Source organism: Electrona antarctica, assembly GCF_951216825.1.
Source record: "Electrona antarctica genome assembly, chromosome: 8".
Taxonomy (NCBI): Eukaryota; Metazoa; Chordata; class Actinopteri; order Myctophiformes; family Myctophidae; genus Electrona; species Electrona antarctica.
The window spans coordinates 52196162-52223706 of NC_136789.1; the positions used below are offsets into that span (position 1 = coordinate 52196162).

At 42.8% G+C, this 27545-nt stretch overlaps 2 protein-coding genes across 2 annotated transcripts in view; both read right to left on the reverse strand.

Annotated features, from left to right (window-relative positions):
* Positions 1 to 2550: 2550 nt before the first annotated feature.
* LOC306927449 (pyruvate dehydrogenase E1 component subunit alpha, mitochondrial-like) lies at positions 2551 to 21290 on the reverse strand. Its single transcript, XM_079507200.1, has 11 exons — positions 21143 to 21290; positions 19615 to 19683; positions 17081 to 17254; positions 14671 to 14797; positions 9561 to 9652; positions 8570 to 8662; positions 7602 to 7757; positions 5625 to 5696; positions 4942 to 5009; positions 4240 to 4348; positions 2551 to 3225 (listed from the first exon to the last, which is right to left on the reverse strand). Exons 1-11 carry the CDS (start codon positions 21200 to 21202, stop codon positions 3061 to 3063), a joined length of 1185 nt encoding a protein of 394 aa, XP_079363326.1. The 5' UTR covers positions 21203 to 21290; the 3' UTR covers positions 2551 to 3060.
* Positions 21291 to 23720: 2430 nt separating this feature from the next.
* The window catches only part of cdc23 (CDC23 (cell division cycle 23, yeast, homolog)), a 31731-nt gene continuing 27906 nt past the window's right edge, over positions 23721 to 27545 (reverse strand). The window contains exons 15-16 of the mRNA XM_079507183.1: positions 27082 to 27201; positions 23721 to 25966 (exon numbers count right to left, since the gene is read on the reverse strand). Coding sequence (XP_079363309.1) covers positions 25817 to 25966; positions 27082 to 27201 — 270 coding nt within the window. The 3' untranslated portion in view covers positions 23721 to 25816. The remainder of the gene's footprint in view (positions 25967 to 27081; positions 27202 to 27545) is intronic.

The window sequence follows — 27545 nt, forward strand, 5'->3', positions numbered from 1 at the left end:
TTAACAGTCTTTGTATTGAGTTTGTGCTTGAAATGTACTGTAATTGTTAATACATTTTTCAATCAATCAATCAAAAAACCAATATTTACAAGCAGCTTTACAGAAAATCGCTTATAATAAGCGGACATGGCAACACTGTCTCCCACCTGCATCAAGACAGCACAATATGTATGGATGCTACATCCGTTAAGGGATTTCAAAATAAAACTAGCATTGATGTTTTTTTTGCATCAATTCTGTCACCCAGTTGTACCAAAGAGAGATTTCGATAAGGAAGTTATGTTGAAATACAACGTTATCATTATTGTAACACAACAAAGAAAATAGTAAATACACCACTCCACCTTTAAAACAAACACAGGCACACAAGCACAAACATTCCAATGTTTTTATTGCATGAATCCAATGTACATGCAAAGCATTATCTTTAATGCTCTGCTGTCTGTCTGTAATCTGTATGTCTGTTCTGCAACAGTTTACCACAAATACACTCATAGGTGGTTCTCACAGATTTCTTTCTTTATGTACTTGTAATGTTACTCTGTCATCTTATGTTTGCCAGGCATTTGTTATACATTATGGTGAGAAGGGTTTCTATACTAACCTGACCCCGCCAGCTGGTGGCAGCAGTGAGTTCCTCCTAGGGAACTTGTGAACTCAATACTGCCGCAATCTGGCGGAGTCAGGTTATTTCTATACTTCTCCATGAGGAAACTAAAACGGCAGTGTAGAAAATATTGCCAACTGAAACCAAAGGATTCTAGCAGATCACAGAACCGCACTGCCATGGCCGAACGGATTGTGGAGCGGTCTTGATACCGGAAGGTCGCCAGTTCGAATCAGCGGTCCGACACGTTAAAATTACCACCGCTGAAGTGCCCTTGAACAACGCATTGAACCACTACGATGAAATGTTCTATGAGCAGGGCCTGGCTGGAAACAAGTTCTTGAGCTTAGCCCAGATACCCTGGGTAAATATAGTAATCATTTCATTTAATTTCATCACAAAACAACCTTCCCGGCAATAAATCAGAGGAGTGGCCCACAATAGTACAAACCCCCTTTCCAGAAAAAAAACAAGAAATTATTTAAAAGAGAGAATAAACTACTGTAAATAGATATGTTTGAATCATGAAGACCATGAAACATTGAATTAGATGTACATACATGAAGAGTTTTGGATGAGGGTTCATATTACGGTTCCAATCATGTTCAGGGTGGTGATCCAAAATAAACCGTTTTATGAATACTACTCGAAAATGTAGTCACGCAGACGGTTTCAGTATCTGCTATGCTAGCAAAAGAGAAAAAGAAAAAAAGTAATGAACATGTATCCCAATCTGTCTCTTACTCAGCATTTATCTCCTTAAAGGGATAGTTCAGATTCTTTTAACTTAAATTGTATGAAATACTTGCCATTAATATAGTGGTTGCAACTGTATTAATTTGGTCAATATTAAGTAGTTCCGGTCATTTTTTGGGGGGCACTGGGGCCACGCAGTAAAAGTAAATGAATCCACAAAACGAACGTAATTTGTATTGTTGACCTATTTCTAAAATATTAGCGCGACTTTCGTTCAACTTTGACCCCTCCATCACATGGAACTATTTTTTGGGGCGTAGTGATATGGACACAAAAAACATAGTTCTGTGTGATAGAGGGGTAAAAAAAGAACGGAAGTTGCACTAATATTTTAGAAATAGGTCAACAATACAAATGACGTTAGTTTTGTGGATTGATTTACTTTTACTGCGTGGCCCCCAGTGCCCCCCACAAAATGACCGGAACTACTTGATATTTCACCAAAACCAGAGCAGAACTCCCACCACAGGACTCGGGCAATCAATGAATACAGTTGCAACCACTATATTAACGGCAAGTATTTCATACAACTTAAGTTCAAAAAATCTGAACTATCCCTTTAAAATGTTGCTGACATTCCTCTTCCAAACAGCACAGGATGCTTTAGAGGCACATGTTTGGTTTGGCAAGCTAAACTATGGCTGATCAGAACTACATCATGAATTATGTGAGGAAAAACAATGATGGGAAAATGTCTTTTACAAGTCATAATTATGCATTTTCCTGCTGACTTTTTTAAGCAAGGATCCAAGGACTACGTGAGAACTTTTACCATGGATTAATTCTTGAGAGATTGCACAAAATAAGAACATTTCTACAAAGCAATGTTGGAGAATGAGGTATGCTGACGATTATTAATACAACCCTGTATACTCATGTTTTACTGTAAATTCAGCATCAGTCAATCATCTAGACATAGATGGATATAGAGATACACAGGGCTCTCTGGAACAAGAACAAAATACCTTTCTAAAGGTGGCCTTACACTAGCCGATAATCGGGCATTTTTGACGCTCGGGGGGTGCCTGACTCAATCGGGCACCCCCCGCGCGCGATCGGGATCGGCCCGATCAACATCAAGAATGTTTGATATTTGCTCGGCCCCGCTCCGATTATCCTGTAGTGTGTGGTGCTGTCAGATTTCAAATGCCCGATTATCGGCTAGTGTAAGGCCACCTTTAGTGCCGTGTGTCTTTCCAATTTATTGTCCCTTCTTTTTTTCCCCTCGTTTTTTAAGCTTTCCCCACATGAAAATAACCGTTCATAATAGTTAACTTGTTAAGTTGTATGCTGGGTACTAACCGTCTTTCTTTAATGCGACCTAAAAAAGAAATAAAGAGGAACTCCCGAATGTTGAATCTTATAAATAACTATGTTTTAATGTTTTTGACTCGTGATGCCATACACAGTACAAAATGTTTGTGAATTTCACCCCCATGGTGTTACAATGTCAACTTCCAATGCTAAAACATCATCGGTTGACGGTGCATTCCGAACCTGGGAGTCCTAAGACTTGATACCTTACTACAGTACGCCGTTTGTGTGTCGAGCACCGGCGTAAAGAAAGGTACTGATCTGCGTTCGTGATCTGGAGATTAGGGGGTTGGTGGAGGCCATACAGTAGCTGACAGGGGGTGAATACAAAACACCAGAAAGAAGAAGTATGGGAGAGAGGGGGAGACTGGAGGGATCAGACTTTAGCTGACAGACTTCAGCTTGGCCCAAGGGTTTACGCCCCGCACGTCCATTGGAGGCTCGTTGGCGAAGATGTGGTTACACAGGTCCTCCAGCGGGGGCTCTGGGTCCGTGGTGGCGAACAGCGCCGCGTCCTCGATCTCTTTCCTCACCTCCACGTCGATCTCCTGCACACAGTAAAAAATGGTAAATGGTGCATTTATATAGCGCCTTTATCCAAGGCGCTTTACATACATTGTGCATTACATGTGCATTACATTCACCCATTCATACAAACATTCATACACCGATTGCGGCGGAAGCCATGCAAGGTACCAACCAGCACATCGGGAGCAATTTGGGGTTCAGTGTCTTGCCCAAGGACACTTCGACATGTAGACAGGAGGAGCTGGGATTCGAACCGCTGACCCATGGATCATTGGACGACCTGCTCTACCTCCTGAGCCACAGTCGACAAGCAAGCAATGATGAAACAAGACAATGGATCCGCAAATTTGGCTGTAATGAAATCACTAGCTAATACTGTAGTAGCTGGTGATTTTTATTCAGTTGTTCAGCTATATAGGCCTATTTAGCGGAGCAACCGAATCATATCAAGTACTTTTGAGAAGACGACGAATACTACCACCACAGCTTAGCCAGAACGAGGCAGGTCACAGGAACGGGACAATACAGCAGCGAAGGAGGAGAGGACACCGGAGCGGCTCGGACAATTTAAGCGATTTTTAATTATATATAAAAAAAATAAAGGTGCTAGGAAGAGTGACTGACGTGTCAATGTCTATGTCATAGACATTGACACGTCAGTGTGTCTCATAGACTCTATGAGACACCTCTTGTCTTGCTAAAGTTAAAGGTTACGGTTAAAGTCCTACTATTTGTCACATGCATTGCTGTATGCGAAATTTGTTCTCCACATTTGACCCATCCATCTCTTGGAGCGGTGAGACGCAGCCGTGCCGCGCTCAGGAATCATTTGTAGTTGATCTAACCCCCCAAAACAACACTTGATGCAGAGTGCCAAGCAGGGAGGCATTATTTGGGTCTTTGGTATGACCCCGGCCGAGTATCGAACCCCGGCCACCCAGTTTCAGGGCAGACACTCTAACCGCAAGGCCACTGAGCTGGTCAAAGTATGTTTGGCCAGTCAGAGTTCAGAAAGACAGACAGGCTGAGGCTACCTTGAGCTCCTCTATGCTGGCCATGTTGTTGCTCAGCATGCGGTCCTTCAGCATGGAGATGGGGTCACTCTTGCTGCGCACTTCCTGGATCTCCTCACGTGTGCGGTAACTGTGACAGGAGAGAGACTGGTTAAGACACGTGCACGGTACCTGTGACAGGAGGAGAGACTGGAACAACTTTTCAGATGGGGTTTGGCGGCCAATTACATATCATTTTTGGGGTCCTTGACATGAAATAGTTTGAAAACCATGTCAAGGAAGGGCCCCCAAAAATATATTTAATTGGCCGCCGACCCCCCCATCTGAAAATATGTTGTTCCAGGAACCCCACAGAAGCACATATTTGAGTTAAAAATGTTCGCTCTGAAAGAATATATATTCAAAGATTTGCGCCACATTTTCACGATTTTTCTAAAAAAAAGTGTAACATAATGTTAAAACACCAAAAGGGGTTCCCGCCCAGAATGGGTTAATATGTAGTATGTTATTTTGGACACGTCTTACGACGTCATTAGTAAGCCACATTTTCACGATTTAAAAAAAAAAATAGCAGACCTACTGAGCTTGTAGATCTGTTATTTTTCAATAGCTAAAGTATAACATAATGCTTAAAACACCAAAAGGGGTTCCCGCCCAGAATGGGTTAAGAATAAGAACACATTTAAAAAGTAGTATAAGTGGGTGTAGCTTTTATTTATTTACCTGACACCAGGATCACTCATGCTGTGTCCATGGTAACGATAGGTCTGCAGTTCCATGACGACAGGGCCCTGAAAATGACACACATATTATCATCACTGATCATTTTAGATGACATTCATCGTGTCTCCCAGGCAGTGTTGATTTCGTCGACTAATACTAAAACTAAAAATGTTCGTCGACTAGCTTTTTCCACTGGCGGAAACTACATGGAAACTAAATGAAAACTAAGCTGTGATGACTAAGACTAAGTATATTGACAATTTCCTCAACAAATAAAAACTAGACTAAAATGCTAGGAAGGGACTAGTGGACAAGAGATCCACGATAAGTCATTTTAAAATTAGTTGCATGCTGAAAATAGCCGATCTACAAGTTCACAACGCGTCGCGGGCTTGTAATGTAGATCAGCTATTTTCAGCAAGTGAAAAATTACGACGGCATCAAGGCCCTCCAAAATACATTTTGTACGACTAAATCAACTGTAGATTTAGTCGACTAAAATCTTACGATATTTAGTCGACTAAAACTAGACTAACACTAAAACTTTCCTGGTGACTAAAATGTGACTAAAACTAAATGAAAACTATCCAAGAGACTATGACTAAAACTAAAATCTAAAATTTGCTGCCAAAAACAACACTGCTCCCAGGACAGGAGAAGTCTTTAAAAAGCTGTTATCTTACCTTCCCAGCTCGGCAGTGATCAGCTGCAAATTTGGTGGCTTCCCTGACGCAGAGCACATCCATACCATCCACCTGAAATACAACAAGGTTATTTATTTTTTGTTTTAAATGTGAAACGTGTTGCACATCAGTGTTAATTCTTTCAGAATATTTTGATTTAAAGTCTTAGTTTTTTGAATGATACCATTTAAGTCCTATTTACGCCTATTTTGTCTTCTGAAAAACCTTAGTCTTTTAGTCTTATTCTTACTGCTATCACTTTCACCTAGAAAATCCATTTACATTTTTTATATTATATATATTCAGCTGACTGTGGAGACACATTTACTTTGAAATGTTTTATAGTTTCTGAGTTATTTAATTTAAACACCCAATGCATTCTCAATGGCGAAAACACAAACTTTGGCACCACATATTTTTTTTTCTTTTTTTTTCCCAAAGACGTCCACAGATGTCTTGGGCTCTGCCCGTGCGGTAATACCAAAGACGTCCACAGACGTCTTGGGCAATTGATGTGTGAAGTCATTTTTAGTCTTAGTCAACAAAAATAACACCGGTGGAAATCTTTCCAGAATATTTTGATGCATTAAAAATAATGTCTATTATAAAAGGGTGCGGAAAACAGCACTTTCCTCAATGGACACATAAGTGAGCACAGCTCTAGCCCATACTCAACAACAACTACCTACTACAACTACCACGAGGGGATGTTGACGCAAAGCAAAAAGTCTATTAGTACTTCAGTAGGTAACAGGTCAGGTCGCCCCTTTTCCAACTCGCCCCAGCTTTTTTCCGCCGACCTCACGCCGACAGCTCGGTGCGGCGGTTCTTGTATTCTTTATTTTGTTTTACTGAGAATAAGGTTAGAAATAAGTTTAGGGCTAGGCATAGTTTTACTGGGGTTAAGTTTAGGAATAGGGTTAGGTTTAGGCATCGTTTTACTGAGGTTGAGGTTAGGAATAAGGTTAGGTTTAACCGTTTAAGCATAGTTTACTTAGATGACTTTAGGAATACCAGGCCGCGCTGTTCCGCCGGCTGTACGCCCGGGGCGAGTTGGTAAAGGGGCGAGCAGTCTCGTATTCCTTCATTACCTCACATGCAACACAGCATTGTGTACAACCAAACCACTGGCGGCGGTTAGTTAGTTACACAGCCAGGTGTAATAAAATATATATACTTAGTCTCTGTCGGGTCAGGGTGGGAAACCTCATACTGTACATCCAAACAGTTACTTTTCATGATTCAAATTCAAAATCGGCGAAAGTAGCAGATCGACAAGCTCAAACCCTGCTGCTTCGTGTCACGTTTCGACTTTAACAGGACAACTTTGGTTTTTTTTTTTCAACCAAGGTTCATGTTTTAGGTTGTTATTAGAGAAAGTAAAAGATGAGTGTTCTTTTTTGCTGTTAAAAAAAATCATTAACATGGTGAATCACATCTTGATGACATCATCAAAGATGTGATTCACCCTGTTAATGATTTTTTTCAGACCTCCAGTTCTAGGAAACACAGAATGGGGGGGACTTTATTATTTCCACACAACAGCTCTAAGGTATATTAACACATTTTGTGCCCAAAACGTCTGTGGACGTCTTGGGTATTACCGCACGTGCATAGCCCAAGACGTCTGTGGACGTCTTTGGAAAAAAAAAAAATATATATATATATATATATATATATATATTTATATATATATATTTTTTTTTTAAATCAGAAAAATCAAAACACCTTTTTTTCCTTTTTTTTAACACGTGGTGCCAAAGTTTGTGTTTTCGCCATTGAGAATGCATTTGGCGTTTAAATTAAATAACTCAAACTATAAAACATTTCAAAGTAAAAAGTTCCAGCATGTGTCTCCACAGTCAGTCGGTGTGAGGTTTGGCGGGGGAAAAAAAAACAAGGGCGATCATGTTTTAAGGCGAGCATTCCAGATACCGAAGGCAGGAATAAAAATAAAGATAAAAAAAAGGGCATTACCCGGAGCCCAGGGATGTAGTCTCCTCTCTTGTAGTAGTCCGTGCTGGCGGCAGACCTCTCTACGGACGTGCCCATGCCGTACTTGTTGTTCTCACAGATGAAGATGATGGGCAGCTTCCACAGAGACGCCATGTTGTAGCTCTCAAAGATCTGACCCTGTGTCCAATTTAATGCAAAATGCACTCTTTAGGTTTTTTTTTCTCAGAACATAATTCACTCGTTTTCCAAAGATTCCCTAGAAAATGTTAAATAATGTAGACACATAAGACATAATACCTAATGAATTATTGCATGCATTTAGTATTATAAAATGACACTTAAAACAGGCAATTTCAGACAAGAAAGTCACTACTACGTCGTACATACCTGTCCACCACTGTTGTTTTTGGCAGCACATTTCTATTTTAGTTCAGTCATAGTCTTTGGACTGAAACTTCATTTAGTTTTAGTCATATTTTAGTCACCTGGAATGTTTTAGTGTTACTCTAGTTTTGATTTGAGTGTCATGCGATTTTAGTCGACTAAAATGTATTTTATCTTGATGCTGTTGTAATGACAGATTGTACACATGCAACCAATTGTAAAATGACTTATACTGGATCTCTTGTCCACCAGCTCAGTGGCCTTGTGGTTAGAGTGTCCGCCCTGAGACTGGGAGGTCGGGGTTCGATCCTCGGGCCGGGTCATACCAAAGACTCTAAAAATGGGACCCAGTGCCTCCCTGCTTGACACTCAGCATCAAGGGTTGGATTGGGGGTAAGTCCCTGCGACATGTCCAGGGGGTGTACTTGTACATCAAGCTGCCTCACGCTACAGAAACAGGAGATGGGCCCTATGGCTCGTCAAGGCTACTTACTACTTACTCTTGTCCACGAAATTGTCAGTATATTTAGTTTTAGTCAACGAAATCAACACCGCTACACCACTACACTGTGTAGATGAAGAAAACATTTGCTTGAATTCCGTACCTGATTGGCTGCTCCGTCACCGTAGAGACTGACACAGAGCTCGTTATTTTCCAGGTATTTGCAGGCGAGCGCTATGCCAGCTCCCAGAGGAACCTGTTGCATGGTTAAACGTCACGTTTGGAAAACACTTTAAAAGTTACACAATACATAAATGCACGTGTAAAAGTTACATTTTCAATCCTTGTGCCATTTTGCCTCACACAAAAACAGTATATATTCATGTGGACTGGTTATTGTGGAAACAATAACATATACTAGTGGAAGATTATAGCAAAAATCAGACCGGTCTGAAGTGCAACAGTGCCCCCTGTTGGTACTCTAAACATAGGGACATTGCTGTTCCTTGGAGTGGCACTCAAAAAATTACTTTTGTTTAATTGAAAACGTAACAGTATGACTTAAAATTAACAAAGACCCTTTTACTGTGTACACTCGCAGTACACTTGTGTACTGCGTGTACACTAGTGACACACTAATTGTACACATACATACACCAATGATTAATGTGACAAAACTGAAATGTAGCAACATTTGAAAGGCTATAATCAAATGCCTGACCCTGCCAGTGGCGTTTCCAGATATTACATTTTGGGCAGGCAAGAATTACATTTTGGACAGGCAAGATGTGTTAATTGTCGTCTCCCCGCGCACAATCGTAGCACTAAAGGTTTTCAAAGAGATATACCTGCCAGACGAGTAGTATACAAAGGCTGAAAGGCATGCATTTACATTCCAATGGGTGATTGAGGGTCGCACTCTACCGCGACGGCCAATCAGCTGTCCACTAATAGTTCTCATGTCTTGTTTTTGTCCTCTTTTTTTTCTCATTGTATGGATTTTGGCCAGGCCAGAAATGGATTTGGACAGGCGGACGCCTGCCCTAGCCTTATTGTAGATACGCCTCTGGACCCTGCTGGTTTGGAAACTAGGGAATTACCTGAGCTCCCACTGTGACTAATACCGGTTTCATCCATAAAGAGTAAGGAATTACCTGAGCTCCCACTATTCCGTTCCCTCCATAGAAGTGTTTAGTATACATGTGCATAGAGCCTCCCTTGCCCTTGGCAATTCCTCCTCTTCTGCCTAAAAGGAAGACCGTAAACAAACAATGCAGATGAGAGAGAGAGAGAATACAAATAAGAGTGATTTGATAGTACACAAAAACAAAAAAGGACATCATTTATGCCAAGGAGTGACAAACTGGGTGCCTGCGGGCCATATCTGGCCTGTGCTGGGAGTCTGGGACAGCCTGGGAGTTGGGCGTGCTTTACTTTACTATAATAAATATAACTTGCAATTGTACAGCCTTTCTACATTTTGTTTTGTTAGTTGCAGATGCTGTGTCTGCCAATGTTTGATTTCAAAATGGTTTATTCAGAGAAAGGATGCATGGCCTATGATTAAGTTAACCCATTTTGGGCGGGTTGTTATAATTTAGCTATTGAAAAATAGCAGATCTACAAGCTCATAGCGCGCCACCGAGTGGCGCGCTACGAGCTTGTAGATCTGCTATTTTTGAAAAATCGTGAACATATTTATTTCAGAAAACTGGAGGATTTAGAAGATTCTTTTTTAATTTTGGAGGTCAGGCCTAAATGGGTTAATACAGAATTACCAATCATAAAAGCAATGCTTGCTGGGGAATCTTTATAGGAAGCAGAGACTGAGGTCACATTTACACCTCGAATTCGGTAGACTCGATGCGAATGGGCGGAGAAGTCGCATCATTCTTGCATATTTAATTCTCTGCGTTTTGCACACTGCGCTGTCATTCGCAGCAAGGAACCTTATCAATGTGTTCAATTCATAAACCACATAATTAAATATATGGTGTTTAAAATTATACTTCGAGAAATAGTTGGGACACAGAATTAGGGCAACTAGACGTCTCTCTCTCGGTGTGTGTGTGTGTGTGTGTGTGCACGCACTGTTCTTTTGGGCAGAGTGCATGTGGAGGGCACTGGAGGCACAGCGCAGACAACAGCACAAAATTGATCCGACCTCCGACGTTCACAAGTTTTATCGAGATGAAGAAAGTCCCCACACCCCACAGTGACAGCACTCCATGTTTACTCACAGATGGCCCGAATATTCTGTACACTACAGTGTTTTTATGCGTTTCCTTAAGCAATTGCATTAATGTACTCGTCCTCATATTTCATTAATTTCAATGAGGCCTTCAGTCTCCTTATCTTAGCCTGGCTAATAAGCCAGACCGAATCAGCCGTTGGCAAAAAAAAATATTTGCCTGCCGGCGGATTTTACGGTCTGGAGAGGCTCAATTGTACGCCCATTTCCTACACCAGAGAAGTGGTGTGGCCAATCGGGACACGGTATGCAATATGCGCGGGCTTTGGTACAGTGACGTTCAATGCTTGAGACCTTTGACTGACAGTAGCTCTGACCAATTGCGTCAAAGAGAAAATGTTTGAACCCGCCCCCCCGGGAAACAGGATCCATACACAGCATCTCCAGACTCAAATACCACACGACAGTGTGATTTGAGTCTGGCTTATTAGCCAGGCTATCCTTATCTGCCCACGTCTGTCCACGGTAACGAGACATCTTTGCGCTGCGTAAGATTAATATCCATTCTCCGTCTCCGACTGTGTTTTATCCTCTTTCATCCGCCACGGCGCCACATAGTTTGCTTAATCATGTCCTTAATTTGCGGCGGATTGCATTCACACAGGCAGTGAATCGAAGTCAGGTGCGCTTGGAAGCGAAGTGAAAGTGAAACCCCTGTTTTTTTGGCGCAAGTAGAATGCGGTTCTTTGTTTGCGGATCAGGATTCGAATGAGCCTTCACACCTGCCAAACGAAGCGCACTTTCCGACAATACGCAGCAGGAGTCGTTTTAAATCGCAGTATAGCATGCTGGTGTGAATGTGACACGAGACGCTTCAGAACAGGTTCAATAACAATCAGAACAGGTTAAAAAACAAATAGTAAATGTAGGAACTAGGAAGGCTACAAAAATAGCAACTCGTGTTCATTTCTATTTTTCTTTTGTCTTGCAGTATTGTTTTGAAAGCATTGTATAGAATAAGAATAGGCAATTTAAGAATAAGCAATATCCTTCAACATGTGCCTTTTTCAGTCATGAATTTGTGTGTGATTTGGTTGGACATTACATTTCTGATGCTAATGTTCTTGTTGTAAGTCCACAAGTCCTTTTTTTATTATTATTTTGATTTGAAAACAAGGACCGAAATAAACCATTCATTCATTCAATAAACAAAACAAAACAGTAAAACACACACACATGCACAACCAGGCATGCAATCTTATTTTTCCCCCACTCTGACCCCCGACTTAAAATGGGTTTGACAGCCCTGATGTAAATAAACTCCAACGAAGTGTTGTTTTCCTCGACTAAAACCAAGACAACTTTTTTTCACTGACGAAAACGAAATGGACTAAATATACTGACAATTTCGTCAACAAATAAAAACTAGACTAAAATGTTAGTAAGGGACTAATGGACAAGAGATCCCTTATAAGTCATTTTACAATTAGTTGCATGCTGAAAATAGCCGATATACAAGCCCACAACGCGTTGCAGCTTGCAGATCGGCTATTTTCAGCAAGTGAAAAGAAAAAACGGAAACGGAAAAAAAAGGTGACTAAAATGTGACTAAAACTAAATGATACCTATTCAAGAGACATGACTAAAACTAAAATCAAAAACTGGTGTGGGTTAGTAAACAAACTAAGGAACAGATAAATAGAATATGAACATTATGACCATCTCTCTGGGTGCTATATGGCAGTGACCTCTTTCCTTAGTGTTATTAGAAGTAATGATTCAAATCCAATAACTCATTTCAGTGTTGCACTTTAAAGGAGCATTCAGTGATTTGGGTGATTTGGAAAAAAACCCGGTCCACCCGGTAACAAGATGTGCACATGCACACGCTCTACAGTGGGGGAAGTACAACAGACCAACAGCACGTGCACCAATGCCCGCCCCACTCGATCATGATTGGAGGAAGGCCCCTCTCATCCTGATTGGATGAAGGCTTTGCCACCCAAAGCCCAAACCGAAACTAGGGTTTGTTTTACCCCAGGGGCTCACTGGGGACAGGGAGGAACTCCTTATATGGTCAACACACTTTATAGTAGGGAGGATTATCCAAAAAATAAGAAAAAATAAGTGATATTTGAATTAAGTGAAATCACTGAATATACCTTTAACTCGCAGAGGGACATGAGAGGGAAAATAGGAGAGGGCCGGCAATTATACAGACACCCCTGGGTGTCTATAATTAGACCCCCAGGGGTTACCCCGGGGAATGAGGACAGCATAAGAGCCGTCACCGTGTGCATTGGCACAGCCCTCAAGTTGATTACGATTCACCAGGTAACAATTCCATTCTACAATGCATCACACTTTTCTATATTACAGCACAACATGCCATTGTTTTAATATATTATATATAACTAGCCCTTACCCGTTGTGAGATACTGCGCCCTGGGTGCGTTTTCGCATTTTTAATTCACTAATAAATTCATTATTAATTTATAATTTGTTAAATTGGAAAAGGGGCTTCGTTAAGACCTCCATATTATTATGGTCAATGCCTGTGCGAAAAGTGGGAGCGATTGGTGCAGGCGGTGAGGAGATACGGCGGTGTTTCTGACAGACAGACATTCAGACATTGACTGAATTATTATTATAGTAGTATAGTATAGTATAGTATAGTATATATATATATATATATATATATATATATATATATATTTTTTTTTTCTTTTCTTTTTTTTTTGATGATGATGATATTTGTATACAATATTATAATTCGATATATTTATTTAGGCTTTGATTATCGATTATATGTCACGCTGCGGCATCGATGTAGAATCGTGCACGGACGAATTGCGATGCATTGCTCAATCGGTTATTTTTGACAACGCTAAAACTGTAAATGTCTTCATTGGAAATGTGGAATACAGTGGCTCTCAACTCCTCAACCCCTGAATTGATATGCATTAGGGCCTAATGCATATCAATTTGGGGGTTGAGAGCCACTGCATTCCATAGCCTAACTAGAAAAAGTGCCCTTCTGGGCACAGGTCTCCACCAGGGCAGGTCAGGTTGTGGCCTCCTGGTGGCGCTATAATAGGCCAATGTGAAAAGGGTGCAATTTCTTCATACGCCTTTGATGGTAATTGGATGATTTGAGGCATTTTGTTCCAAAAATGTGTTTTGCAAAAATCAACCTGTTGGTGGCGCTATAACAGGCCAATGTGAAAAGGGTGGGATATATTCCTCAGCCTAGTAAGAAAATGTGTGAAAGATTTCACGTAAATTGCATGCTGCGTTCATGATTCGAGGCTTTTGTTCAAAACGGGGCAATCTTGCAAACTGTGAAAGCCAATTATAGCCAATTAGGATGGAATATGAAATATCGGACAGATCCGACTTGACCATAGAGATACTGTGTAACGATTTGTGAGATTTTTGGACAGAATCTGGAGGAGTAATATCAAAAAATGTGTTTTACAAAAGTCGGCATCCTGGTGGCGCTATAAAAGGCAGATGCGGAAAATGCAGGTCAAAGGTTTGTCCTTAGCCTCTAGGGAGTGTGCATGCAACGTTTCACGCAGATCGGTGCAGTTGTAGGTAAAAAATGTGAAAAGCTGCCTCATGGTGGCGCTATAACAGGCCGTTCTGGAAAATGTGGGGCAGAGGTTCATCGTTGGCATCCAGGGAGTGTGTGTGCAAAGTTTGGCATCGACCGGGTTAACGGTGCCGGAGATTAGCTGTTCACAGACGGACGGAAGGACGGACACACGGACGGAGTGCAAAACATACTCTCTCCCCATGCCTTCGGCCTGGTCGGCATGGGGAGACAATAAGATGTTGTCTCTGGGACCAAGAAGATTTTTATTGTTAGATATGATCTGGTTCCTGAATTACACAGTTGCCTCCAATCAAAACATTAATTCGTACATGTTTGTTAAATTATATTTTACTTTTCCCATCAAACGTTTCACAGGGTAGTGGGTACACCTTGGAACTCGCCCAAAAGGACCCCCAATATTGAGAACCAATTTGTGCATTGAGTATTCGAGCATCATATCACGGCGTGTACTCACCGGTCAGCTCTGCCATGATTTCCTTGACCGTCCCCCCTCGGGTGAGGGTGTACGTGTGGGCGCGGTATGCAGTGATCAGGTGGTCCGACAGGTTGATACCCCTCTCGATACCAACCGCACACGCTTCCTGTGAAGAGCAAAGCGTTTGCCTTAACCCATTTTGACCTGAGATCAGAAATGTCAGTGGTTCTTCGATTTTTCAAAAATAGCAGACCTACAAGCTCGTAGCGTGCCACTCGGTGGCGCGCTTTGAGCTTGTAGATCTGCTATTTTTCAATAGCTAACGCATAACATAATGCTAACACCAAAAGGGGCTCCCGCCCAAAATAGCATCTTTACATTTGAGGATTACCGGTAATATCTATTGTGTGAAGTTGTTCACATAAATTCTTATTTAAAAGGAGCATTCAGTGATCTGGAAAAGCCCCCGGTCCGCCCCGGTAACAAGATGTGCACATGCACGCACTACAGTGGGGGGGGGGGGGGACCCAAGACCCACCCCCGCTCGATCATGATTGGCGAGAGGCCCCTCTCTATCCTGATTGGACGAAGGCTGGGCCACCTAGCCAAAAACGAAACCTAAGGCTTTTTGACCCCCGGAGGGTCAGGAACTCCTTATATGGTCAGCACACTCTATAGTAGGGAGGATTATCACAATAAATCAAATAAATAAGTGATATTTGAATTAAGTGAAATCACTGAATATACCTTTAAAGCTTCAATCTGGAATGAATACCAATCTGTATGGTAGAATGTCAATACCGTATTGTCCTGAATATAAAACGACTCGGATTATAAGATCATTTTTCAAGACTCATTTGTGGAAAAAAGAACATTGAATGTCAAATAGTCTATACTCTATAGAGCGTCGCATTTTTCCCATAGACATTTCAAAAAGTATTTATTTAAAGACGGTTACGCCGCGGACAAAGCCAACTCGAGTCGTGACAACTCATGACAACACAAACAATATTTTGAACCAAACAAATAATTACAAAGAAGAAAAACAACAAAAAAAGTGTTGTAACCTGTCGTTTTTTTCTTCTTTCTAATTATTTGTTCGACCCAAAAAATTGTGTTTGTTGTCATGATTTGTCACGACTCGAGTTGGCTTTGTCCGCTGCGTAAAAGTCTTTAAATAAATACTTTCTGAAATGTCTGAGGAAAATGAACGGAGAATCATTTCCTGGTCCATGGTAAGGGGACTGCGACGCTCTATAGTACCCGATTATAATACGACCCCATTTTTTTAGGATATTTCCATTGGGGAAAAAAAACGTAGGTCTTATATTCAGGGGTATATCAAAGAGAATATGGATGGCTCCATACGGGCCTTCTTCAAATCAACAAACGCAAATACATAAACATAAATCTCTTCCAGTGAGAAATGTAGACCCTGGTATGTCAGGCTCCCAAATAGGACATAACAGTAACCTATGTTGCCTTAGTTTGGAAATTCTCACTGAGCGCACCGCTCTTTCTTGTCGTTTGTTTATTCAGTGCTCTCTGTGCGTTGGCGTTCGAAAATCTGGTGCGCTGAGCCCCAGTTGTGCCGAATGCCCACACAGACCGACCCTACTCGGTTGTTCACTGTGTGTGTTCGTCACTGTGGTGTCTCGAGCTCTCCCCGGAGGGTGAAAGTTAACGGTATAGCTACGGCAAGCATTTAGTACCATCACCATACAAGTGTTCATCATTTACCTTGGCCCATGTTTTAACTGGTACAAACGAACAGTTTGAACTGGTCGTTCGTAAATAAGCCACATTCAGTGTGCTCTGTGACGCGACAGCCCAGCGGCCAGCGCACTCAAAAAAACTGAGCACATTCCCAGTGCATACTAGCCGAACGCAAACCCGAAATGTGAAAGACAAGAGGATAAACTTTGGCGTGTGGTCTGTCTGGTCGTGCTGTACCTCGTACAGGTGACAGAAGGTACTGTATTCTACCGTACCTGTCCCGTCGTACAGGTGACAGATTCGGCACAAACAAGGGAGTAAATTATTTTCGCTCCTATGCCACCAAAATGTGGAACGCCCTACCAACAGTCATTAAGACATGCGAATCCCTTGACTCCTTCAAAACCGCTCTCAAAGGGCACCTACGGATGGCTGCAATTCGAAACTGGCCCCCGTAAAATCTGAATTTTTTGAAGGTACTGTATTCTACCGTACCTGTTCTGTCGTACAGGTGACAGAAGAAGGTACTGTATGCTACCGTACCTGTCCGTCGTACAGGTGACAGAAGAAGGTACAGTATTCTACCGTACCTGTCCTGTCGTACAGGTGACAGAAGAAGGTACTGTATTCTACCGTACCTGTCCTGTCGTACAGGTGACAGAAGAAGGTACTGTATGCTACCGTACCTGTCCGTCGTACAGGTGACAGAAGAAGGTACTGTATGCTACCGTACCTGTCCGTCGTACAGGTGACAGAAGCCCCTGATGATCTTCTGCTTGTACAGCTGGTCGGCCTTCAGCTCCATGCGCCGCATGGTCTGCATGAGCCTGTAGTACTGGAGACCCTCCTCACGGGTCAGGGTCGCCTGCAGCGGCGGACCCTCCTCGAATTTGTGGAGGTCGACTTTCTGGAGGAAGGACGGACGGACAGACAGACAGACAGACAGACAGACAGACAGACAGACAGACAGACAGACAGACAGACAGACAGACAGACAGACAGACAGACAGACAGACAGACAGACACGCAGTAAAATCAGTGTTAACTTAACGTATCCATTTGTAACTCTGAGATAGGAGGCAGGTGATATCAGTGTCGCTTTCACTGACAAAAACGACATAAAAACGAAATAAAAAATAAGCCAAGACGACTAAAACTATGACTACTGTCGATTTTGTCAACAAATAGCGACTAGACCAACATGTTAGGAAGGGACTAGTGGACAAGAGATCCAGTAAAGTCATTTTACACTTGGTTGCATGCTGAAAATAGCCGATCTACAAGCTCACAACGCGTCGCAGCGCGACGCGTTGTGAGCTTGTAGATCGGCTATTTTCAGCAAGTGTGAAAACAGCCCTACGACGCCATCAAGGCCCACCAAAGTACATTTTAGTCGACTAAATCAACAGTAGATTTAGTCGACTAAAATCTTATGATATTTAGTCGACTAAAACTAGACATTCCAGGTGACTAAAATGTTGACGGTATAAAACAAGAAACCAAGAAAAGGAAAACACATATGCCATATGATCACGATATTACAATATCAAAATTCCCCCCAGACGATATCTAGTCTCATATGACAACTATATATTATTATTATTGCTATGTCGATGAGGCCTACTCTGAGAAGGTACAAACGGGTCCATTTGGTGGATAATAACAGCTTGCGTGCTGTTATTGCTGGGTTTACCAAACATGATAAACTCTTACAATATTGGTCTCCAGATCGTATGTTGCCTTTCTCTCATTTTATGCAAAATGCACCATTTCTGAGACTTATCTCCTTAAGCTTCTCATACTGAACAGGAAATCACAGAGTGTCCTATACTGTGTACTTCAAATGTGCTAAACTCACTGATGATTACATCATCAACAGGTAACGCTGGTTATTCATTCATTCATCTGGGTGCACGTACGTGTGTGCGTGTGTGTGTGTTAGGGCTTTTTAAGCAACTATTCAACTAGTCGACTAGTTTCATCCACTTTTCTCCTCCCGTTTTTATAGGCCTCAAGATCAGCTAGATTGTAGTTATAGTCACCATTGTACAGTTTTTAAATGTACAAATATTATTAAGAAAAAAATATAAGCGTTATTTTTTGACATAATAGGTAGGCCTAGTTAAACAACTAGTTGAATAGTCGACTAGTAAAAATGACTAGAAGTGAAAGCCCTAGTGTGTGTGTGTGTGTGCGTACTTTACCGGCAAGAACCTAATACAAGTATTGTTTAACAAATTAAGACCAAGGCAGCAGATCTACAAGCATAAATAGAGTTTCGAGCTATAGGGGATCTGCTAGTGTTGATGGTTTGATGGACATTTAACGACAACAATTTGTAAACCTGACATTTGGCTCGGTACCGTACTTGGTCTGCTGTATTGTCCCTGTACACCAGGGGTTCTCAACGTTTTTGGCCGGGGACCCCCGGAAATGCTTTGGCAACGTCTCGGGACCCCCGCCCCGCCCCCTCCCGACCCCCAATAGAAATTGACTGCTACAATAACCTTAAACCATTTTGGGCGGGAACCCCTTTTGGTGTTTTAAGCATGGTTATAATTTAGCTATTGAAAAATAGCAGATCTACAAGCTCATAGCGCGCCACCGAGTGGCGCGCTATGAGCTTGTAGGTCTGCTATTTTTGAAAAATCGTGAAAATAATTTTTTAAATAATTGGGGGACCCTCTAAAATAATTTGGCGACCCCCCCCGAGGGGTCGCGACCCACGGGTTGAGAACCCCTGCGGCGTACTTGGTCTGCTGTATTGTCCCTGTACAACAAACCTCTTTCCTCTGGATATAGCAGATCTACAAGATCTGTCAGAATAGGAATGCTAGGGTTCAGAACGAAAATACATCGCTTGGATGCACCTGGGACGTATCCTCAGTGATGTTTCCCAAGGTCATCGGGGTTTCGGGTCTCGCGAACATCATACCCCTCACTCGGGTGACCCAGCCGGGGTGATCAAGTCCCGACTTACGTCCCAGTAGCTACCCTCAATCAGATCCACTAGGGAAAGACCAGGGCCACACAATCCGTTGGGACCACTCCGGAACTAAATGGTTAATGCAAATATAAAAATAAATAGGTCCCCGAAGTCCCTATCACACAAAGATTTGGCGGCCCGGCCCCCTACAGTATCCCTGAGGGCCCCCCGAGGCTGAGGGGTCCCAGACAGCGACAGGACACCCTGTTGAAGACCCCTGGACTGGACTAGACAGTCAGTAACCTGAACTAAAAACCCACATCGTTCCCACATCGACGTACCTTTATGTCAAAAGTGGCCTCAGCAGTGAAGTCGGCGTACGTACGAGCCGAGATGACCACAGCAGTGGCCTGAAAGGGGAAGGAGAGGAAGAGAAGGGTTGAACAACAACAACAAAGCAAGTTAATGAACTAATAAACCTCCATTAAAAAAAAAATGAGTAATGAATTATAATGTACCGCACTGTAAAAATAAAATTAAATAAAAGGATAAATCCAGAAAAAGCACTAAGACTTGTTTACATCAGGGACCTCCATTTTCAATTCATCCGAACATTTAAAGACATACAAATATACACTGACTTCTATGAAAAAAAAGGAAATCGTCATATAGTATATACATTACAATTAAAGAAAGTTTAAAAAAAAAAAAAGAAGAAAAGAAAAGGGAAAAGCGTGTACAGTATGGAGGGGGGGGGGGGGACTTTTTTTTTTTATACAGTGGCCAGTTTCGAGTTGCAGCTGCCCGTGCTTCTTTGAGAGCGGTTTTGAAGGAGTCTAGGGATTCACGAATGAATTTCACAGACTTGACTGCATCATAATTAAGGCTTGTGGTTTATTGGGAGGTGATATGATGGTGTTTAACATTTAGCTGGCTGTCACTAGTGGTGGCTATTGCCTGCAAACTCACGATAGATAGATACATATCACGATACAGAGGCCACGATACGATATATATCCACATACAATACTATACGTTGATTACAAAATAATGACCATGTATTCACTACAAGAGCTCTTCTTTAGTATTCTGTAATGAAATTTCAGGCCCACAGAGATCTTTAAATTAAAATAAAAAGCCACCTCGTGGATTTATTGTGCATTGCACCTACACACCATGTGTTTTATATGTCAAAACTTCATCGCCCACACAATCGATATAGCAGCCTCACATATCACGTATCAATTCACATATCGATTCACATTTATCTGGAGTATATATATATATATCAATACAGCCTATTGCCATATCGTTTAATTGAACACGCCACCACTAGCTGTCACACCAGTGACTGACAAGCTACTTTCACAATCTCATTATTGTTGTATTTGACAGCCGATCAATCAATGTCAAATACAACGACACACACTGTTGTTACAACATTAATCTGGTGCCATCATCATCACATCACATTAATTGAAAATGTTATTAACAGTTAGCAGGATGGGTACAGTTCAAGGAAGGTACAGTACAGGTCAATACAAAATCTGCTATTAAGGACATAAAACCAGACAAAGCACTAAATACTTGTTTACATAAGGGTCCTGCGTTTTCAATGTATCAGAACATGTCAAGACCACATCACTGAACCACCACTGTACTGTACTGTACTGTACTCTACTGTACAGCTAACTTTAGCTCAGTAAGCTAACTCATCATCGGGCCTCTTGTATGGGACAAGGTCAGCTCAGCTGGCTAATTTTTGACATGACATTTGCGGGGTAAACATCGCTTGTTATGCCCGGACAACAACACACGAGTCGAGTTTATGCTCTGTTCTGTTAGGAATAAAAGGCTTTTAGAACTTACATTTCTCTGAGCGCAGGCTCTCAGAACATTAGAGACGTTGGCCAGCATCTTTCTCCTCATCTGTTGGTTTCCACTCTGTCACAGTCCACCCTCCCTCCGTCCTTACTGTGTGTGGGGTGGGTGGGACATATATCCCATAGGCCGCGGGGACGGACCCCGCTGCCATTGGCTGGTTGGTTGGTTGCTACTAGGCACAAAATTGAAGTTATGTAAATAAAAGTCAATGCCAGTTTGGTTTCAAACGTTTACACACCATATGATTTTTTCACATGTGTGTGTGTGTGATATACACACACACACGCACGCACACACGCACACACGCACACACGCACACACACACACACACACACACACACACACACACACACACACACACACACGTACATCAAGGTTAATTAGTATGCAATACATTGAACCAACCAATCACCGATGCGAACGGTCGTCCCTCTGGGAGATGGGATTCTAGACCGTATACCCTTCTTCTGTCCTTCCTGTGCTCGAAGAGGTGGAAGTGGAAGTGGCGCGCAGCGACACCTGCTGATGATGGATTGAAAAGTGTATTTTAAACAGTTTGTAGAATGGGTACAGCAGTTCAAGGAAAGTACAGGTCAACAACACAAAATCTGCTTTTGCACCAGAAAAAGCACTTGTTTACTTTAAAAGACCACCTCACTAATGTTCAGGATAAAATACCTGGTACCACAGCACTTCAAACGGCCCTTAAAACAAGGCTCCAGACTTCCCAAAACAAACTGGTCAGGCTACTACTTGGCCTCACTCCCCGAACCCACCTCACCCCTGCCCACTTTGACAGGCTGGAATGGCTTAGGGTTGAAGACAGAGTACACAGTACAGCATCTTGCAATGGGTCTGGTCCACAAGATTCGATACACCACCAAGATACCCATGTAACTGTCTAAATACTTCCTTAATGTTAACGAAGGCAACACCCACAACACCAGAGGGAGTTCAACAAACCATGTGCAACCCAGATGTGGCACAAACAAGGGTCTAAATTCATTATGCCACCAAAATGTGACTCCTTCAAAACCGCTCTCAAAGGGCACCTACGGACGGCTGCAATTCGAAACTGGCCCCGTAAAATCATAAAATCTGAATCCCCCTTTTTCCCCTCAGTGTATGTTTTTTTTCCTTCTTTTTTACCTCCTCTATGATGATTTCCTGTACGTCTCTAAATGTTATGATGAATTGAACATGGTGGATACTATTGTAAACAAGTGTAATGCTTCATGGTGTCGTCCACAGTTAACAGAGTTGTGCTTGAAATGTAGGCTACTCTTCAATCAATCAAAACCACGTTTTTCTACTAAGTCCTTTAAGGGGAGGGAAAGCACACACATGGCATATTGAATGTCGGCGTACCTTACTGGTCAACATCAAGACGGCATAACAAATAAAAGTCAATGCAACCTACACTATACTATATATATAGTATTTATGTACTATTTGGCCGGTCACTCACTGGCCAGACGTGTTATTGATTAGCACTTTCAGCTTGCAGCATCATCCTCCTCCTCCTCATCATCACAGTCTCTCTCTCCCCAGTCAAGTTGCACGGCACAATATATCCTTCAGTCAGTCTAGATCTTCTTAATGTAGCAATCAAGATGACCTTCAAAATATCCTAGTAGAAAGAGCTCTTTTCTTTCTTTTTTTCTTTGTACTCATTACTTTTATTAGTTTGATTTAACAATTATTTTAGTTTGGAAAGGTCAATATATTGAGGAAGTAGATTATCTTTGTTCTGTTCCAAGGCCAGTGAGTCGATGTAATCACTCCATCTCAAGGGTCTCCCTGGGACGTGCCTCGAGGACCTCCCTAGGGAGACGCTCGAGAGGCATCCTAACCAGATGCCCGAACCACCTATGCTGGCTTCTTTCCAGGCGAAGAAGCTCTACTTAGTCCGGTAATAATGTAATTTGACCTCAAACTAATTGCAAAAGAACCAAACTCAGCTGATTTTGTATCTTCAATATATACATTATATATATATATATATATGTATATATATATATATATATATGTATATATATATACTTCTGCACCCTATCCCTAAGGGAGATGCCAGCCACACGTCGGATAAAACTCATTTCGGCCGCTTGTATCCGCGACCTTAATCTTTCAGTCATGACTCACACTAATGACTGTAGGTGAGAGTAGGAACGAAGATTGCTCGGTAGACAGAGAGCTTTGCCTTCTGGCTCAGCTCTCTTTTCATCACAACAGTGCGGTACATTATAATTCATTACTCATAAATACCCAACAACAGTGTCTAACTGTTCAAGTCTACAAAATAGCCACAAGTTGGTGTGCAACAATTTAGACAAGAGTATATTTTGATGCAAATATCTTTGTACTTAAGTATAATTTGAATACCAGAACTTTACTTCTAACAAATCATTTCTACATCGTCTTGTGGGATTGAGATTGGGGAATTGAGACATATGTAAAACATCTCAGTACTGATTATCAGACTGGAAGCTAGAGAAATAGTCCACTCAGTCAGTGGAGTAGGTGTGAATCCACCCCGAATGATTAGGCCACTCAATTTCTTTACAAAAGCTTTATTCACATCTTCAAACTGAATGGGTTGACACTCATGGAGTTTCAATGTCCTATACCGAGTTCCACTCAATTCAAAACCTTACAAAATGTACAATATTACAAAAATGTGCAATACTTCAATAAATGCTCATGCTGTAAGTAACCAGAGAACACTCAAAACAGTTGACAGGAAGTTCTCAGAAACAGACGCTGCCTTATTTTCATTAAGGCAGTCTTTTAGTCTCTGCAAAACCCCCACAAAACCTTACAAGGACTGACAATATTATTAGGTCCATTTGTGAGAAAAGGCCAGTAATGCCATTCAAAAAACCACTGCCAGATTCCGTCTCTTTGACAAGTAAGCAAGTAGACAAAAAGAAAATGGCACAAATTGCATGGCAATTTTTTACTTTTATTTTGTTTTACCTAGAGAAGCCGCAAATCTTGGTTACGGGCGGCAACCACAACGGGCGCTCTCCCATTGAGGCCCGGGGTCAGTGCGTGCTCGTTTTAAAAGTATGCTCCGGAAATACCAAATCCACAAGCTCACACTGGTGTCTTCAGGGTGAGAAGGAGGAGAGGTTTAGAGAGGAGACGGCCTCCTCTCTTCAGGATGTGTAGGTGGAGAGGCTTAGAGCATGGGTTCCCAAAGTGGGGTCCGGGGACCCCTAGGGGTACTTGAGGGAGTTCCAGGGGGTACCTGGCTCAATTAGAGCTATAAGGAACCAAATGGACCCTTATGGGTCTGTAACTCAGAGTGTACAAATGGAACCGTTTGGAGTTTAATTAACAGTGGTTTTACAACATAAATTGGGGTACCAGAGATAGAAATGCCATTAAATCGGGGGTCCGTAGCATAATGCGTGTGAATTTGGGGGTCCATGAAATGTTTCGGAATCACTGCTAGAGCCGTAACAATCCTCCCTTATCGGGGTCACTGGCATATGTTTTCAAATGGGGAGTCCGTGGCCTAATAAATGTTGATGTGGGGGTCCTTGACACGAAAAAGTTTGGGAACCAATGGCTTAGAGGAGACAGCCTCCTCAGTATGTTTAGGAGGAGAGGCTCAGAGGAGACAGCCTCCTCAGTATGTTTAGGAGGAGAGGCTCAGAGGAGACAGCCTCCTCAGTATGTTTAGGAGGAGAGGCTCAGAGGAGACAGCCTCCTCAGTATGTTTAGGAGGAGAGGCTCAGAGGAGACAGCCTCCTCAGTATGTTTAGGAGGAGAGGTTCAGAGGAGACAACCTCCTCAGTATGTTTAGGAGGAGAGGCTCAGAGGAGACAGCCTCCTCAGGGTGTGAAGGAGGAGAGGCTCAGAGGAGACAGCCTCCTCAGGGTGTGAAGGAGGAGAGGCTCAGAGGAGACAGCCTCCTCAGTATGTTTAGGAGGAGAGGTTCAGAGGAGACAGCCTCCTCAGTATGTTTAGGAGGAGAGGCTCAGAGGAGACAGCCTCCTCAGTATGTTTAGGAGGAGAGGTTCAGAGGAGACAGCCTCCTCAGTATGTTTAGGAGGAGAGGCTCAGAGGAGACAGCCTCCTCAGGGTGTGAAGGACGAGAGGTTCAGAGGAGACAGCCTCCTCAGTATGTTTAGGAGGAGAGGTTCAGAGGAGACAACCTCCTCAGTATGTTTAGGAGGAGAGGCTCAGAGGAGACAGCCTCCTCAGGGTGTGAAGGAGGAGAGGCTCAGAGGAGACAGCCTCCTCAGGGTGTGAAGGAGGAGAGGCTCAGAGGAGACAGCCTCCTCAGTATGTTTAGGAGGAGAGGCTCAGAGGAGACAGCCTCCTCAGGGTGTGAAGGAGGAGAGGCTCAGAGGAGACAGCCTCCTCAGGGTGTGAAGGAGGAGAGGCTCAGAGGAGACAGCCTCCTCAGGGTGTGAAGGAGGAGAGGCTCAGAGGAGACAGCCTCCTCAGTATGTTTAGGAGGAGAGGTTCAGAGGAGACAGCCTCCTCAGTATGTTTAGGAGGAGAGGTTCAGAGGAGACAGCCTCCTCAGTATGTTTAGGAGGAGAGGCTCAGAGGAGACAGCCTCCTCAGTATGTTTAGGAGGAGAGGTTCAGAGGAGACAGCCTCCTCAGTATGTTTAGGAGGAGAGGCTCAGAGGAGACAGCCTCCTCAGGGTGTGAAGGACGAGAGGTTCAGAGGAGACAGCCTCCTCACGGGCGTGTTGTTGGACAGAGGAGCAAACAGCTCGGCCGTCGGCGTCTCCGTCGGCTCTCTGACCTGAGAGATCTGCCTGAGCAGAGCCTTGCCCTCCTCACGAGCCTGTTGCAGAAACAAAAAACAGAGAAAAATGTCAAACGTGACATTATTAGTTATTACACACACTTACAAACCCCATTGTAGTCCTTTATGCTCAAACCTCGGCTCTCACAGTCCCAGAATAAAGTATAATTTGTATTTAGCATGACGTGCGTCACTCGCCAGTCGACCACACAGATTTTCATGTTCTAATTTCGCTCCGACCCGGGCACCGCCAACTCAGCGTATGAGCAGCGTGGCTCTATATTCCTGTAGTAAGATAGAGTGTTTGTTCAGTTAACCCATTTTGACCTGAGATCAGATTCTAAAAAATGTCCTCTAAATCCTGACAGTTTTCTGTGTTTCTATGTCAGTCGTTCTTCGATTTTTCAAAAAATAGCAGACCTACAAGCTCGTAGCGCGCCACTCGGTGGCGCGCTATGAGCTTGTAGATCTGCTATTTTTCAATAGCTAAAGTATAACATGATGCCAACACCAAAAGGGGTTCCCGCCCAAAACAGTGGGTCTTCCCGTGTCTCCAGCAAAAATAGTAAATACATTTTCAGGTTGGGATACCAACTTCCTCCAACCAGGAGAAAGAACTCGGTACAAAACAAGTGGAATTGGAAGTGACTTAAAAGAAATGAGCAGTAGAGTTCTCAACTGAACAAACACTCTATTTATAGCAGTGCTTACCAGAATGATTACCGGATTATTATCGGAAAATATAGAGCTTTAACCTTTTCGTTATTTAATTAAAAAAACACCACTTAATAGCACAAAGAGAGTCAAACGGATGCTGATGCAGATGACACGTGTGTAGAGATGTGGGACTGGTGTTGTTGTAAGTAAGTAGCCTTGCCGAGCCATGAGGCCCATAGGGGCAGGAGCCTATCTCCTGTTTCTGTAGCGTGAGGCAGCTTGATGTACAAGTACACCCCCTGGACATGACGCTAGTATGTCGCAGGGACTTACCCCCAATCCAACCCTTGATGCTGAGTGTCAAGCAGGGAGGCACTGGGTCCCATTTTTACAGTCTTTGGTATGACCCGGCCGGGGATCGAACCCCGACATCCCAGTCTCAGGGCGAACACTCTAACCACAAGGACACTGAGCTGGTCAGGTGGTGTTGTACTCACGTCATTGTAGTCACAGCAGCGCTGGGCGCAGTACGAGGCTTCGTCGTACATCTTGTTCTTGAAGTAGTACTGACCCAGGTAGCGCAGCGCGGTGCTCACCTCCGCGTGCTCCAACTGCTCCTGGAGACGACCATCCAAAGAAAAAAAACATTCAAACCGGGGTTCAGCTGCAGGGTTGAATCCGTCGACCAAAAATATGAGGAACATTTTTCGTCGACTACCTTTTTTCTCACTGGCGAAAGTTAAGTAAAAACGAAATAAAAACTATGCTATGATGACTAAAACTAAATATAATTGACTATAGAGCGTCGCAGTCCCGCCCCCTACCATGGCCCAGGAAATGAATCCCAATGCATTTTTCCCATAGACATTTCAAAAAGTATTTATTTAAAGACGGTTACGCCGCGGACAAAGCCAACTCGAGTCGTGACAACTCATGACAACACAAACAATATTTTGGACCA

Bases quoted from the DNA above. Each gene is read 5' to 3' on its own strand.
- LOC306927449 (XM_079507200.1), bottom strand. From the start codon at position 21,202: ATGAGGAGAAAGATGCTGGCCAACGTCTCTAATGTTCTGAGAGCCTGC. The intron at 8,663-9,560 runs GTAATTCCTTAC...ACCATGCAACAG, and splicing joins ACGGAATAGTGGGAGCTCAG to GTTCCTCTGGGAGCTGGCAT. The intron at 4,349-4,941 runs GTAAATAAATAA...CTCCTGTCACAG, and splicing joins ATGAGTGATCCTGGTGTCAG to TTACCGCACACGTGAGGAGA.